Source organism: Eutrigla gurnardus (genome assembly GCF_963514095.1).
Source record: "Eutrigla gurnardus genome assembly, chromosome: 3".
Taxonomy (NCBI): domain Eukaryota; kingdom Metazoa; phylum Chordata; class Actinopteri; order Perciformes; family Triglidae; genus Eutrigla; species Eutrigla gurnardus.
This window is the reverse complement of record NC_139917.1, coordinates 16,090,202-16,104,688: the sequence shown is the minus strand read 5'-3', so window position 1 is coordinate 16,104,688 and position 14,487 is coordinate 16,090,202. Positions and strand designations below refer to the sequence as shown.

The following is a 14,487-nucleotide window of genomic DNA, read 5'->3' as shown; positions in this document are numbered from 1 at the left end:
CACAGGAAGTTAAAAACATACTTTGAATAAATACAATTTTGTTGAATGTTTTCTCACAAAGAAGGCCAATTTAATTCCCAGTGCAAAATCAATACCTCATCAGGAGTATTTCGCCTTGATTCAATATTCACTTAATGTGCATCGATATCATTTTGACTACGACTTCTCACCAGTCTCTCGCCAAAGAGGACATGGATTCTGATAAGAACTGATTGGACGCATTGTATATTTTTGGAGGTATGGTGTGCCTTACCTCTTGCCAGCCAGGTAGGCCTCTCCACCGGTGACCACAGAGTCTCCTGTCAGCATTTTGAAGGTGCTGGTTTTCCCTGCTCCATTCACCCCCAGTAAACCAAAGCACTGCAGGAAAAGGAGGGACAAAGTCAACATCGTATATTCATTTTCATTGGGAAATAGAGATTCCTTACTATATATTGCATATTTATTGTATCAGCTGGTCGTGCGGTATCATCCTCTTACAAAACTAATTTTAGCAACACACAAAATGCTTTTCTGTACTTAAGCGTGCGTTTTCCTGGTTCGGGTCGTGTTTCTCTGTATCGTACCTCTCCAGGAGGGATGCCGACACATAGCCGGTCCACTGCCGGCTTCTGCTTCCTCTTGTAAATCTTGGTGAGCTGTTTGAGCTCCAGGATGTCCGCCTGTCCACCTCCGCTCAGGATCCTCTGTCGCTCTCTTGCCACATCCTCATCTTCCTCACCGATAGGCTTCAGATGACTGGTGGATGACCTGGAAGCCAATAGAGGATGGAGAGGTCACATTCAGCAAAGAGCTAAGTTCCCTACTTGTTTGTAGTTGTAATACTGTCTTATCAGGAAAGGATTTTTTAAAGTTGCACAGTGTAAGCTTTCACCTACCTGGCCTTGAAGAAGAAGTGGTACTGAATGAGAACGGTAATGCAGAAGAAGACCACGCCCTCTATAGCCATGGCAAACAGGTTCTTTCCCACCATGTCCCAGGCCAGAGGGGAACGGAACCGGTTTTCACCTAAAGAGACACAACCAGAACCAGACATTTAAAACACATTCAGAAATTCTACTTATTTGCCAAAAACCAGTACATGTTGGGTAGTTGGTAAAAGAGGGCTGCTGTAATTACCAAATCTCTCCAAAGCATCGGCCATTGCCTGATTCTTCACCATATCGATCAGTCCTCTGCCCAGACAGAAGTGAGGGAAGATGAGGAACACGTTCTTCAGGACGTCGTTGATGCCACCGATTTCCTTAAATAGGAAAACAGTAAATACTCACTAATTTCTTCCTTTGCATTCAGAATTCTCTCTCTCTGCACACTTCTTAATCAGCAATCAACCAATCTAATGCTTCTCTAACTAAGTGAATCAAAATTATGTAGAAACATTAATTACATTGCTTCCAAAGAGCTCCAGGACAAAAGTGGAGACGCTGCCGTTGATTCCTATCAGTATGTTAACGCTGGTTAGAACCACGTAGGCCGTGCTGGGGATCTTAAAGAAGAACGAGGCCGGGTACATCAGAGGGGTTATTGACCATCTGGAAAGAGACACAAATGTCATTTCAGATGAGAAGGGGCTAAAGTATTAGATAAAACAGAGTATTAGATAAAGAAGGCAGAGGTGAAACAAATTTCAGTCGTATGTCAAATTTACCCGTAGAGCAGCAGCAGCAGCGCCAGCACAGGCAGATTGGTGGAGGAGACGTAGGCGTCTTGTTGGAAGCACATAAAGATAATGATGACCAGTGTGGCTGGGACGACGTAGTTACACTACAAGAGAGGAAGAGAACGAGGGAGAAAAATCGGATTCAGTACCTATAATTCTGCTGCATTTCTAATTCTGATAGATTTTGAGTTTTCCCTCGTAATATTTCATCTAGTTTGGGGCCAACGGGGGCCGAGGGTCCAGCTCAACTGACATATCTTACCATATCCCAGACAAAGTTGGCCAGCCAATAGAGGAGAGGCTGCACTCCGCTGATGAACTGCAAGTGTTTGGCCTTGTTCACTCTCTCCTGGATGAGGAACACCACAAAACTGGCGGGGACGAAGGACATGGCGAAGATCACGCAGATGGAGACCAGCACATCTACCGATGTCGTCATGCTGAGAGAGAGGGAGGGCAGAGCAAAGGAAGATGTGAGAATGCCAAGCGATGTCTCTATCAGTAAAGGCCAAAGAGATGTTGTCATATCATACTCACAGTGCAACCTGCGACAGCTGCTCTTTGGTGAGGTTAAGCGGGTGATTGGAGGCAGTGATGCCAAACTTGGTGGGGTCCTGGTCGGGTTGCAGGCTCGCCCGCAGGATGCCATTGTTCATCACGTTGAGGAAGGATCCGATGCTGTGCCAGCCCTTGTTGTTGAACCAGATCTGAAAATAAGAGGGGCATGTTAGTTTCTGTAACCCCAGAGGTAAAACAAAGCAGCCTGGAAGTAAATGAGTAGCTTGGTGACCAGCTGAGATGAGAGTCAGGATTAAAGGAGGTATTTCTAAAGTACCTCATACAACTCTCTGCACCATATAATATATTTTTTTCCTTTCTTCAGCCCTTCTTTTATTATTTATTTCTGAATTCACAGAAATCATTCAAAAGCACTTTGATTTGAGGTTTTGATGTTTCCATTATAATGTAATTATTTTTGTCCTGAAACTGAAGCTCAATCAGTTAGTTCTCTGCATAAGGGCAATGCCTTCATGCTTAAAATGTGAAAATGTAATGTGTAAAAATAAATGTTTGTGATTAACACAAAGACAAGTTGCTACAAATGAAGAGCGTGTAGAATTCATGGGTAACTCATGTGTGTGTGTGTGCTCACCTTGACGTTATTCTTGGTGTCCAGTCCTTGTATAAAATTGGAGAGACTGTGAAAGAAACGATCCGCTGCGGTTCCCTGGAGGGTGGAGGAGGGAGAAAGTCTTCTTTAGCACTGACACTGTTCAAACCAGTTATATAACAATGTGGATATGAGTCACTGTGTACAGCAGTTAGTGTCTTAACCTGACTAACTGAAACAACAGTAGTAAAACTGACCACGTAAGTGTTTCCTGGTGCGCTCGGGTAAAACAAGAATGTAATGAAATATCTTACTCTCTCCAGGCGGAAACGTCTCGTCAGTTGAGTGATTGCGTCATCGATTTCATCGGTGTGAGACATGAAATGAGAACTCCTGGCGCCCAACGAGAATCCGCCGTATCTGTGTAGAGGACAATGACTTTAATATCAGCGAAGGACGTAGCAGAGAGGCAGTCAGGTCAATATTATCGACTTATAAGCTCAAGATGGATCACGGCTGACTATGTACCTGAACTCATTGACCCAAATCTTGTTCTTCAGGCTGAAAGAGAGGGAAAATGTAATTACAACTCAAGGAAAAATTATTTAATCAATAGGACTCATTGAAGTAGTAGCCTTACCTCTTGCCAATGATCTGAGCGTAAGTTTTAACCAGATAGTCTGAGATATTCCTGCCAGTCAAATTCTGTAGACTGTCTGTGTCACTGATCTTCATCTGGATATGCAAACACACAAAAAACAATTGATTTACATTTGCTATTTTTTTTAATTATATGACAACACTTTAGTTTTTACTTTCTAATTGTTTGGTGACACCGACCTGTGGAGGTGGAAGTCCCCCGGCACCAGCAGGACACTCAGGCAGCATCCTCTTGCGTCCTTCACAGCTGCACTCACACAGGGGAGAGGGATTCTCCATGGACCAGTTGCCATTGTCGAACATGTCCTTCACGCTTTGAGAGACTTGCGGGACCGACCACTCGCCCTTAACTGCTGTGCAGGGAGTGTCCCTGGAGGGCAGAGATAGAGGTTTATATTTAACTCTCTAAATCGTATGTGTACACCACCATTTAGTAAAATGGCATGGAGATCTTAAAACTCACGGGATGGGTTGTCCTTCCATGCAGCGCGTTCCGAACCCGGGCTTTTCTGTCAGAGCTCCCAGTAGTTTGTTGATGTGAGGGTCCTCAGGTAGGTCATGACTACAAAGACATATAGGACCCATTGTCTTTAATATCACATGGCATTTATTAACGGTCTTGAAGGGCAAACACTCAGAAATTAGTATAATGTGGTATAATCACAAGACAGGTCTGGACCTCTACTAATAAAGTACTGACATTTAAAATCGCCTAATTATCAATATCTGACAACACAACTATAGTTGCTTACTTTGGGTCACACAGTTAACACAATGCACTTCACAATAGTTCAAATAAATTATTTTAACACTCGCTCGTTGTATAAAATGAGCACAAACGTCTTATTTTGTACAAGAATTAGAGCCACATCGTTGAAAAGGAGGATCATAAAGACTGGTATCTCACCTGATGAAGGTAATCTGTTCTCCATACATGCTGGAATCCAGAGCCAGGCTTGGGTACTTTCCAAACGGTGGGACAATCAGACTGAACACCAGGGCAATACACACAAACACCGCCGGAAGAACGATCTGAAAAACAACATTGTGACCATTCATTAAAACTTCGCACCTCAGAAATACTGCTTCACTTTCAGAGGCATGAGATTGTTGTGAAATACAGAAAGAGCTACATTGACAACCTGATTATTGATGGTTTGTGCATTTGAAAATAGCAAACATACCTGAGCAAAGAAGCCTTTCCTGGAGCGCCGAGCATAGAGGAATCGTTTCCAGAGAAGTGCAACAAACTGCTGTCTCTTCAGACTCCAGCCTTTCACCTGGTATGAACCTTTGCCATCTGTTCCACTGAGCCAGTCTGTCTCTCGGGATTCTGGACACAAAGACAAAACAATACGCATGAGCAAACTCGTCTGTGTCCTGATTTTGTAATGAGTTCTTAGTAAGAACCTAATGTCTGAGATTTTTATTGGCGCAAAGCAACTGATTTGACGGCTTTGCAACATAAATCATCTCGGTTAAAAAAACTGAGATTTGATGTCATTATTGATAGTTTTGCTGCACTGCATGCTGGGTAGTGCAGTTCTACCTGGGTCACCTTCAGAGTCGTTGAATTCGAAGTCGTCCTCGGTGAAGGGCTTCAGGCAGCTCTGGTGGTCTCCGAATGCATGATGGCGACGAGTCCTGGTTGGCACAACTCCGTCTGCAACCACACCAGGGTCAACATGTTAATTCAATACCAGGGTCAACATGTTAATTCAATACCAGGGTCAACATGTTAATTCAGTCCATTTGAGGGTCAGATCTTCTGTTTTGTTTAAAGATAATTCCGGTCATAATGACATAACCTAAAAGCAAGTAATGGTGATGCTCATACAGGTCTAAAACAAGTCAGTAACAATGTGTTTTAATTTAAATATGTTAGGTGATTAAATGCTGGGAATCTTGAAAATGCTTTATAAATATTACCTGAGAGCTCAACCTGGTCCACTCCACTATCTTCAGCCACTTTCAAGAAAATCTGCAGCGTTGGAAGACACGTGATTAAAACATTGGCAGAAAGGATATAAACAACACATCAAAGTGAACCATGTTTCCAAATCCATCCACACCAAGAATGTATTTGTCATTCTGTTTTTGATAATATTTACTATGAAAGGTTGTTTCCTGCTCCTTACCTCCTCCAGGGTCGTGTCAGATATTCCATAGCTGGAGATTCCCAGGTCAGTGAGTCGGTCATCTAGCTCGTGGAAGAGCTCTACAAATTCCCCGTCTTTAGCTGACTGGTAGGGCAAGACATAGGTGATTTCGTGGCCAAGGTCCTCTACCAGGCGAGCCTCGTGGACATGCTTGAATATCAGGTTGGAGATGAGGGACACATCTGTAGGAAAGAAAGAGAGAAAGGTCATGAAGGAAAATCAATCAAAAGTTCATTTTACAGGAATAAACTTGTCTGCTTTGAAAGTAGGCAAATGAGTGTCAGTTCTCACCAATAGTGGTGGTTTCACTCTCTGGTTCGCTGCCCAGGCCGGCATCCGAACTGCTCTCTGATACAGTGTCCTCCTGAACCAAAGACAGTTGAGTTCAAACCTCTTGGACAACACTTTTAGTGACATCACATCTCTTGTCTCTTTCACAAACACCCGTTCTCTGTGTAATCACCTTTACCTTCTCGGCCTTCTTGCTGTAGGAGACCGTGCTGGCAGAATTCCTGCAGGACTGAAGCGTCAAGTCGTAGTCTCTCTTGACCAGGGTCAGGTAGTAGCCCGTGCCCAGGTGGGTCTTCAGGTAGAGCGAGGAGCCAACACAGCACAGCTTGCCGTGGGAAATGATGGCGATGCGGTCGCCCAGGATGTCGGCCTCGTCCATGTGATGAGTGGACAGGATGATGGTGCGGCCTGGCAGAGGATCAGAGGGACACATTCAGCTTATAAATTACAAAATTACAGATAAAGTTGTGAGAATTCATAACTGTTACTGACTAAGCACCAATCATCAGGTGTATTTACCTTGTCTGTACTTCAGCAGCAGGTCCCAGATGCCCCTACGTGCATATGGATCGACCCCAGCAGTAGGTTCGTCCAGGATCACAACTTTTGAGCCCCCAACAAAAGCGAGGGCCACCGACAGCTTCCTCTGCATCCCTCCTACAAAGACAACAGCAAGGTAAGACACTTTGCAAATTCACTCTCTATCTGGAATCTCCAGAAAAACTAAAAAAAGGTAAGGAAATGTAAAACAGTCAAACTGACCGGAGAGCGTGTTGGTGCAGGAGTGCCGTTTGTGAGGCAGTCCGACATCGTTCACAATCTGTTCCATCTCAGACTTCACCTTCTCCTCCGGCAGCCCCTTCAGACGGGCGTAGAACCAGATGTGTTCCTCCACCGTCAGCCTGGATTACAACAAACCAACAAATCCCACAGTTAGCAACAAACACAAGAATGCTACAAATGGGCAAATAATTCAGTTCGCCGTGCTGTATACGTACATGCTGAAAAGTACGTTGTGCTGGGGACAGACACCCAGATTCTGCCGGATGGTGCTGAGTTCACTGCGGATGTCCTTGCCGTGGATATATGCGGTGCCAGATGTGGGTGGAAACAACCCCGTCAGGATTGACCTATCAGAAAGCAATCAATAACGGTCACCTCCAATTGCCATCTCAAGTGAGTAGATTTCAACTTTTTTCAACTGGTTTCAGACGCTCAGTTACACTACTTCAGATAATATGTGCATTATCTTACATGGTTGTGGTCTTGCCGGCTCCGTTGTGGCCGAGGAATGAGGTTATCTGTCCCTTGTAGAACTTCAGGGACAGTCCGTCCACAGCCAGCTTGTTTCCATGGCTGTAGACCTTCACCAGATTTTCGATGTAAACACCTGGCTCGATGTGGCTCGGCTCTTCCTCGAAACAAACAGCTATGGATAGAATAAAGACAAAGACAACAGACATAAGCTAAGGCTTGAAAGGACACATCCATCTGCACTTTAAACTGGAGATCATATTTCACGAACGTTTTTATATCTGAAAATTCCTCCCTAAAGAGAAAGACAAATAAATAGTAATGATAATAATTTGTACCGTCAGCGTTGCCCTTCTTTGACAGAGGGGTGGAGATGTTGGTGTTCTCTTTCTCTCCACACCAGTACGTCTTGGTGAAGGGGAAATACCAAGGCCTGGGGATCCCATACTGACCTGGAATAGAGGGAGTCATTTTGTTTTCAGTACTGTCCACCAAAATAAAGCCCAACTGTTTCACTGCACATCATTGATTTAGCACTTTTACCACAATCGTAAACCCAATCCACGACTCACCAGGGAACACGGCTTCGATGTACCAGGTCATTATTCCATAGAGCACGGCATCGAACAGCATGAGACAGATAGAAGTGGTCAGGTTGTAGCTGTCCTCCTCCAGAGGGCTGGCCAGCAGGTTGGACCACTGTATTCCCACCCCTTGCTCCTCAAACAGGGCAAAGTACTCACAGCCGAAACCAAACGCCACAGGAGACAGCAGACTCTGTGAGAAGAACAGAGAGAGTTTAGGGGAGAGCAACATGACTCAGGATACAACACTTAACACATACTGCATGTATTCAATGTGTGTTATTAAACTGCTTCCACGCACCACTACAACTTTTGCTCCAAAGCCCACGTAGTCTTGCCAGGCGACACAAAGGACGTAGGGCAGGTAGAGTGTGAAGTATATAATGCCACCGCAGGCGGCTGCCAGGTTGGCACGAGAGAACAGGGTGCTGATGAGGAAACACTGCATGATGGTTACAATGCCAAAGGATCCCAGGAAAAGAAACACGACGCCTGGGTCACTGTACGGCAGCAGGTTTCCCATCTGGAAAGGTGGTAGGAGGAAAAAATGAGAAAGAAAATTAAATAGTTTCCTGGATAGAGCAACATGATATCACTTGTTTTTCCACAATTTACATGTTGAGTAACACCAGCACTGATCAGTGTGAGTATGTCCACTTGTTTTCTACATTTGGCTCACATTCCTGCATGATGACAAAGTGTTTTCACATGTCCGTGTGTGTGTGTGTGTGTGTGTGTGGCAACACCAACCTTCAATAACATCACCAACAAGCCGGCGCTGATCAGGAGCGGGATTAAACTGCTGATGAACCAGCTGAGCCACAGGATGCCGTTGTTCAGGCCCATGATCCGCATGGTCTCTTTGAGCCGCGCCTCCTTCTCGTACACCACGCCCTTGATGATGAGGGCGACTGAGTACATCCATGCCAGGGTCATGAAGAGGGGCATTGAGCGACTCATCACCCGCAGGAACCTGAACAAAAGTGATGATTGGTTACGCACTTGTACAGGGAAGGTCGTAACTAGCCTCTTACATTGCACAGTAGTCACTTACATGTCATCAACATAGCAGGGGTAGGGCATCTGCTGGATGTAGATGCCTGTCTTCTCTTTCGTGCCAGTGATGGCTCTGATGATTCCATGCTCGATGACGTCCTGCAGGTAAGAAAATCCGCCCCAGATGTACCGAAGGTCCTCGAAGGGGTCTGCCCTGGGACCAGGGTCCCAATAGCTGCAAAGCAAGATGAATATCAGTAAGATCATGACAAAAAATTATAGTAATTGATCTTTTGTTATGTCCCGCCCTCAAACGCAGCCTGGCCAATCATAGCGTAGCATCAGCTAGCTCCTTTTTCTTCTTAACAGTAAATAAAAAAACTGACTTAGGCCAAACAAGTAGGTCATATTCGTTCATGCAGTGCATTTAGTGACCGCGACGGCTCCATGGTAGCTCTGACAGCTTGATGGAGTAGCATAGGGGGGCGTGGCTTCAAAAGGGGTCAAATATATAATAGTTGGCCACAGCTTCTTACCCGTCTTTAATCTTGTTTGTCCTCTCCACATTGTCAATGTCCATGCGGATCTTATAGTTGACGTTGGGGGGCAAGTCAGTGCCGTCGCTTTGGGATATGTCAGGAAACACAATTCCAGCCCAGAACTTCTGGTTGTTCAGGAGACCCATGGACTTGTTGACCAGTCTCTCCTCATTAGCTACTGGCTCCAGCTTGTCCAGGTTCACACACTGGAAAGGAAAAGAGAGGGGTTATATGGCTTATTTTACTCTTGAGAGTCTGACTAGGAATGAAGGTTTAAGATGTATGGAAAAAGAAAACATGAATGTAACAACATCTTTCCTCAAAGAAAAAGAGTTTTAGCTTTACACGGCTAAATAATAAATAATAAGATTGTATTTGTAATGCACGTTTCATTCGGTGACTCTCAGAGTGCTGAGCTGAATTTGATGTTATGTCCAACAACTCCATACTAAATAATAATAATAATACTATCAAGACAAAATATTATAACTCCTGCTGACATAATCACATGCTTACTGCAGAAATATTGCTGAGAGGCTGATAATAACAATGAACTCTATACACAATCTCTTCCACAAAGTCATGTGCCTTGGGTGAACACTCAGTTACCACACCAGAGTTGTTTAGCCTCTTTACCTCCTACAGATTAGCCTCTGTACACATAAACCGACTTATACCTCCTCATACTGTGTGAGAATCCAATGAGTTCAGGAAGCATAATGAAAAATAATTATGCTGCAGGCATGACGGGCATTTATGGACTGTGAGGCCTTGACACACTTTTTCAGTGTGAGTGGGTTGTTTGCAGTCTTACTTAACAAATGTCACTGTGTTAAATAACTAGTGTGATAAACAATTGACCTCAAGTTATGGTTTGAAATTGGCTATTTTTAAATGATTTGCATGTTAGTTTATACACGATCAACAAATCGTCTGTATCTTTTGTCTATGGAGTGGAAAACATCATTCCTTATTTAGCTAATCTGATCATTATAGATGGTTATATACCAGAGGAACAAGGCTATCATTTCACATTTACCACTGAAACTTGATGTCTAGTTTATAGGCCTCGCAATGAAGAAATACCCTGGCACAGTTAAGTAAGACAACAATTCTAGGGCACGAACATTGATTAACATCTGGCAGGAGTTTTGCGGTGGTTGTTGATTGCCACGTCTCTGGTAAACTGACCCCATACGCAGAGACAGGGAGCAGTGACACGCTCAGCACGACACTGATTAGATTTGTCGAGAGACGGATGGGGAAAGAACATTTGATTTCAAGCCTTTTAATAGTTGCGCCTGGATCTAAATGCAGTTCAGAGTGAATTAGAAAACAATGGAGGTTACTGGAAGAGTTTATAATGCGATGACCTATTTGGGCAATAAGCATTTAACCCACTTCCCCACTAAGTTTTCTTTTTATGTTGACCCAAATGGAAGATATTGGATAACAAGCTATTTCACGCACCCATAGATATATGGAAAACAAGGTCGGCTGCGCAGTAATATAATTTCACGTCTGCATATGCAGACTGGACTAGTCATGTGAAAACATCATAACACGCTCTGAGTTGTGTGTGTTGGTTTCATGCATCCTTCACGAACACACTAACCTCCATGAAGCGTGAGACGGTCAGTATGGCCTGGTCGGTTTCGTTGAAAACATCTCTCCAGGTGTAGGCGGATCCTGCGGGTCTTCGGTCCTCTGAAACCTTAGACAGGAACGCCGACACATCTGACACGCGCCATTCAGTCCCACTGAGTTGGGCATTAAAGAACGCAGCACTGGCCTTATTCTGGAGAAGTGTCTGCAAAAAGAAATGTTTATATGGTTTATAATAGAGAGTCAATGTACAATTACCTGTTGTGACCTAAATGATTAAAGACACATTAACAGTCTTCCTGTCATGAGACTGCCCTTGTTAACATACTGGTTGAGTTGAATAATGGAATAGTGACTGTATGCCTTCAGGCTAGTTTGGTTTTGTGAACTTTATTACTGCTGTGTGTATTTTTATCTGTTTAAGTGTCCTGTGACCTATTTATCACCTATTCTATTTGAAATGTTTAAAACAAATTCAAACAAATGGTGTTTTAATGAACCCTCAATAAATAAATACGTTCTGCAGCCTTAAAGGGTGAATCATGTCTGACAGAAACAGATAATCCAAATTATCCAAGTTTTTAAAAATGCATTTCATTGTTATTCAATGGTCTGGGGCCGCTGCAGATACAGGTAATAGTTTCATCAAAAATCTTTAATGTGAAGTTATTCAGTATCATCTTTTGCCACTAGGTGGAAGTGGTACTTCAAGTGGCAAAAAAAACAACACATTTCTAGCCAGGAAGAGCCATTTTAGGTACTAGATGCCACCTGATCTATACTATCAGACTTTAACACAATGTTAAATTGAGTGTAATAGAGTGTAATTTCATACTCATATATTTATACAGATCAAGTAGTCCTGTGCACAATATGATGTGATCAGAGTGACAGCAAATGGTTTAAATGAGGCCAAATCCTGTTTTGCTATTTGGATAAACATTGCTGCCTTTATCGTAATACCACGCTGAAAATTCCTCCATGCGTTGTTCTGATTTATCATGTTTCATGGTTGACATATGCTTGTGGGCCCTTTCAGATGAATTATCTGTCTAGTCTCAGTCCTAGAGAGACGCCAGATAGTATGAAGAATTGACTCCTCGCAGACTCTGCCCTCTTTCTCCACGGTTACTAGAACTTTTAAGGTATTCTGTTAATGCGGTTACAACATTGACCCATACTACAGCAGTGGGTGGTGACCTTACAGAAACTTTGCGATTGTACGGTCCGTCACATCGGACACATAATTATCTGAGTCCCAGAGATGCACAGATTACCGTCTTTAAACCCCCTCATGTAAACAGGAAGAAGACTGAGATCCCAGCTCTGATGTGTGTACGTGCATGCATGCTACAGGGCATCCCACTTACCCTGACCATGTCCATTTCCTCGCCGTTCTCCATAAAGTCCCAAACTTTGGGCCTCATCTCCTCCCACATCCCTCCAAGGTCCCTCAGCACGCCAAGCTCCTGGAAGGTCTTATTGACCTGCAACACACAAAAACACGCTCAGCCTCGTTCAATGGGAGCTTCATTCGTGATTCTGACAGGGGGCGGGGGTCACAGAGTTGAGAGGGGCCTTGTTCTACCTCGTGGATGATTCTCTGTGTGGCTGGAGTATCTGGGGTGTACAGGATCTTGCCCATGAGCAGAGGCTTCAGAGCTCGCCAGATCATCCTGGAAATGGGGCTGGACTCCAGGCTCCGCATCATGTTGTTACAATAAGGTGCTGCAAAATAGAGACACACATTTTGAATTAGAAGCGTTCTAGTGATAAATGATTGGGCGGAAATGAAAAAAGGTTGTTTCGGGTCGTTTGGACACTCACTGGAAGAGTTGTCGTAAGATGATAGGGGGTCACTGTCGCTGTCGTTGCCATGGTTTCCGAACAGGGCCTTGTAGTTGTTGTCTTCGTACCAGTTGAGAGACTTGATTTTGAGGCCGCCTCCCTCCGGGTGTCCGCAGACGATACGTGACACAGCCTGGTACATCTGGTTTGGAGAGCCTGTGGCATTTGCAGTTAGATACAGGATCTCCTTACGCATGTCCTTCCAACTCTTCATGCTGGCAAGCTGGAGGCAGAGACACAAACAAGAAACATTAGAATGATGGTGGCTGGAAGCAAGTTAAAACATCATTCCAAGTCCAAATGTAGATAAGCTGGGGAATATAAACACACAGGCACGTCTCCCACACGCACATTTACAGATGAAAAATATGGCCATGAAACATTATACAATCTAATATTCAAATCATTAACACTCAATACTGTCATTCTGGTATATGTGGCTGGGGATGGGGGGGGGGCGGGTCTTTAACTGTCACGCTTTACGGTGATTTAAAGTACATGGATTTTGACAAGCTGTACTTCTTGAAATCAAGAGCATGTTTTTCTGGGAATTATATAGATCTACGTCTGTGATATTGCCTACAGCAACAGAACTCTCTCTGTACTAGCTTATGTGTGTGTGTGTGTGTGTGTGTGTGTGGGGGGGGCTGTTTAATCTCTCCCATGCACACACACATACACACAGGATAGAGGATAGAATAACACAAACAAACAAATTCCCTCAAACTTGTGGCCATTATTTCCTAAAAATCAGACAAACAATCACTAATCTCAAATATATTACATAGATAGCCCGTGAAACGAAAATCTGCCACACATCTGTGTCACCACATCTGTGTTCAAACTTGCTGTGTTTCTCCCTTCAGGGTACCCCACATGTCTCATATGCTGGAACTCACAGTGTGAGAAGACAAATTGTCGTGTCAGCATTTGAAATTCTGTTATCTGTCACAACAGATGCAACGTAATGCTAACCCTGTGTGTGTGTGTGGTGTGTGTGAGTGTGTGTGTGTGTGTGTGTGTGAGAGACAGAGAGAGAGAAAGAGAGATAGAGAGAGAGAGATACGCTGTAGGTTTAAAGTTAATAAAAGGTTATCATCTGCACACAATGAGTAGTATTTATGGACACCAAGTGCTGCAGGGGGGGTGGAGACACTTACCACTTAGCTGTCTGCCTGACTAAGATAAATATAGCTGCTGTTCCCAGTCCAGTCCTCCCTCTGTGTGTGTGTGTGCGTATTTGTATATATTTTATGTAAGTATTGGCCAGTGTTATAAGATCTATGTCTCCCCTGTGCAGCTGTTATCTTACCATAAAACTGTCATTGTTGGAGGCTTGGGGGCAGTGCAGTACTGTTTCCTTGTTATATCACACTCCTAAATACTTGTACCGCTGCACCTCAGCCACTAGAACAGTCCTATTACAGTTCAGTGTCCAATTTATGTTGCATGATATTGGCACAAACATAGTTACAAAGCATATTTCTCATGTCTCCAGAGAAGCTGTCATTGACAGTCTATCAGCAGCAGCTATCAATGCGGTGTGACATCAGGCCGACGGGAGCGGGGAGTTCATTACAGTTCCCACAGGGGTTACTGCAGGTCAAGAGACAAGTCGCCACAAGTCGTCCGTTGATGTCTACAAAGTGGTCAATTGCACACGCATTTATGTCACCAGCTCATGATGGGGAAAGAATAAAAGGAGGGGGTTGTGTTTTTTGAGCAAATAAAACAAAGAAAGGTAGGAAGAGCGGAGGTTTTGTTTCCCAAGCGTGAACTG

The 14,487-nt window shown here is 43.9% G+C and overlaps 1 protein-coding gene across 2 annotated transcripts in view; it reads right to left on the bottom strand.

Moving 5' to 3' along the window:
- The window catches only part of LOC311009016 (phospholipid-transporting ATPase ABCA1-like), a 37,082-nt gene that overhangs the window by 4,046 nt on the left and 18,549 nt on the right, over positions 1 to 14,487 (bottom strand). Inside the window, exons 9-43 of one of the 2 annotated variants that reach the window (XM_084002994.1) lie at positions 12,687 to 12,930; positions 12,448 to 12,587; positions 12,230 to 12,346; positions 10,870 to 11,064; positions 9,252 to 9,460; positions 8,774 to 8,950; positions 8,470 to 8,692; positions 8,021 to 8,242; positions 7,708 to 7,912; positions 7,474 to 7,587; positions 7,136 to 7,310; positions 6,880 to 7,011; positions 6,644 to 6,783; positions 6,401 to 6,538; positions 6,060 to 6,289; positions 5,882 to 5,954; positions 5,570 to 5,772; positions 5,361 to 5,412; positions 4,981 to 5,094; positions 4,616 to 4,764; positions 4,339 to 4,463; positions 3,895 to 3,993; positions 3,612 to 3,801; positions 3,412 to 3,506; positions 3,300 to 3,332; positions 3,086 to 3,191; positions 2,814 to 2,888; positions 2,198 to 2,367; positions 1,923 to 2,100; positions 1,649 to 1,764; positions 1,388 to 1,532; positions 1,120 to 1,243; positions 879 to 1,008; positions 567 to 750; positions 254 to 360 (exon numbers count right to left, since the gene is read on the bottom strand). In XM_084002994.1, the coding sequence (XP_083859120.1) occupies positions 254 to 360; positions 567 to 750; positions 879 to 1,008; positions 1,120 to 1,243; positions 1,388 to 1,532; positions 1,649 to 1,764; positions 1,923 to 2,100; positions 2,198 to 2,367; positions 2,814 to 2,888; positions 3,086 to 3,191; positions 3,300 to 3,332; positions 3,412 to 3,506; positions 3,612 to 3,801; positions 3,895 to 3,993; positions 4,339 to 4,463; positions 4,616 to 4,764; positions 4,981 to 5,094; positions 5,361 to 5,412; positions 5,570 to 5,772; positions 5,882 to 5,954; positions 6,060 to 6,289; positions 6,401 to 6,538; positions 6,644 to 6,783; positions 6,880 to 7,011; positions 7,136 to 7,310; positions 7,474 to 7,587; positions 7,708 to 7,912; positions 8,021 to 8,242; positions 8,470 to 8,692; positions 8,774 to 8,950; positions 9,252 to 9,460; positions 10,870 to 11,064; positions 12,230 to 12,346; positions 12,448 to 12,587; positions 12,687 to 12,930 (5,129 nt within the window). The remainder of the gene's footprint in view (positions 1 to 253; positions 361 to 566; positions 751 to 878; positions 1,009 to 1,119; positions 1,244 to 1,387; positions 1,533 to 1,648; positions 1,765 to 1,922; positions 2,101 to 2,197; positions 2,368 to 2,813; positions 2,889 to 3,085; positions 3,192 to 3,299; positions 3,333 to 3,411; positions 3,507 to 3,611; positions 3,802 to 3,894; positions 3,994 to 4,338; positions 4,464 to 4,615; positions 4,765 to 4,980; positions 5,095 to 5,360; positions 5,413 to 5,569; positions 5,773 to 5,881; positions 5,955 to 6,059; positions 6,290 to 6,400; positions 6,539 to 6,643; positions 6,784 to 6,879; positions 7,012 to 7,135; positions 7,311 to 7,473; positions 7,588 to 7,707; positions 7,913 to 8,020; positions 8,243 to 8,469; positions 8,693 to 8,773; positions 8,951 to 9,251; positions 9,461 to 10,869; positions 11,065 to 12,229; positions 12,347 to 12,447; positions 12,588 to 12,686; positions 12,931 to 14,487) is intronic. The other variant, XM_084002995.1, reaches the window with a different exon arrangement.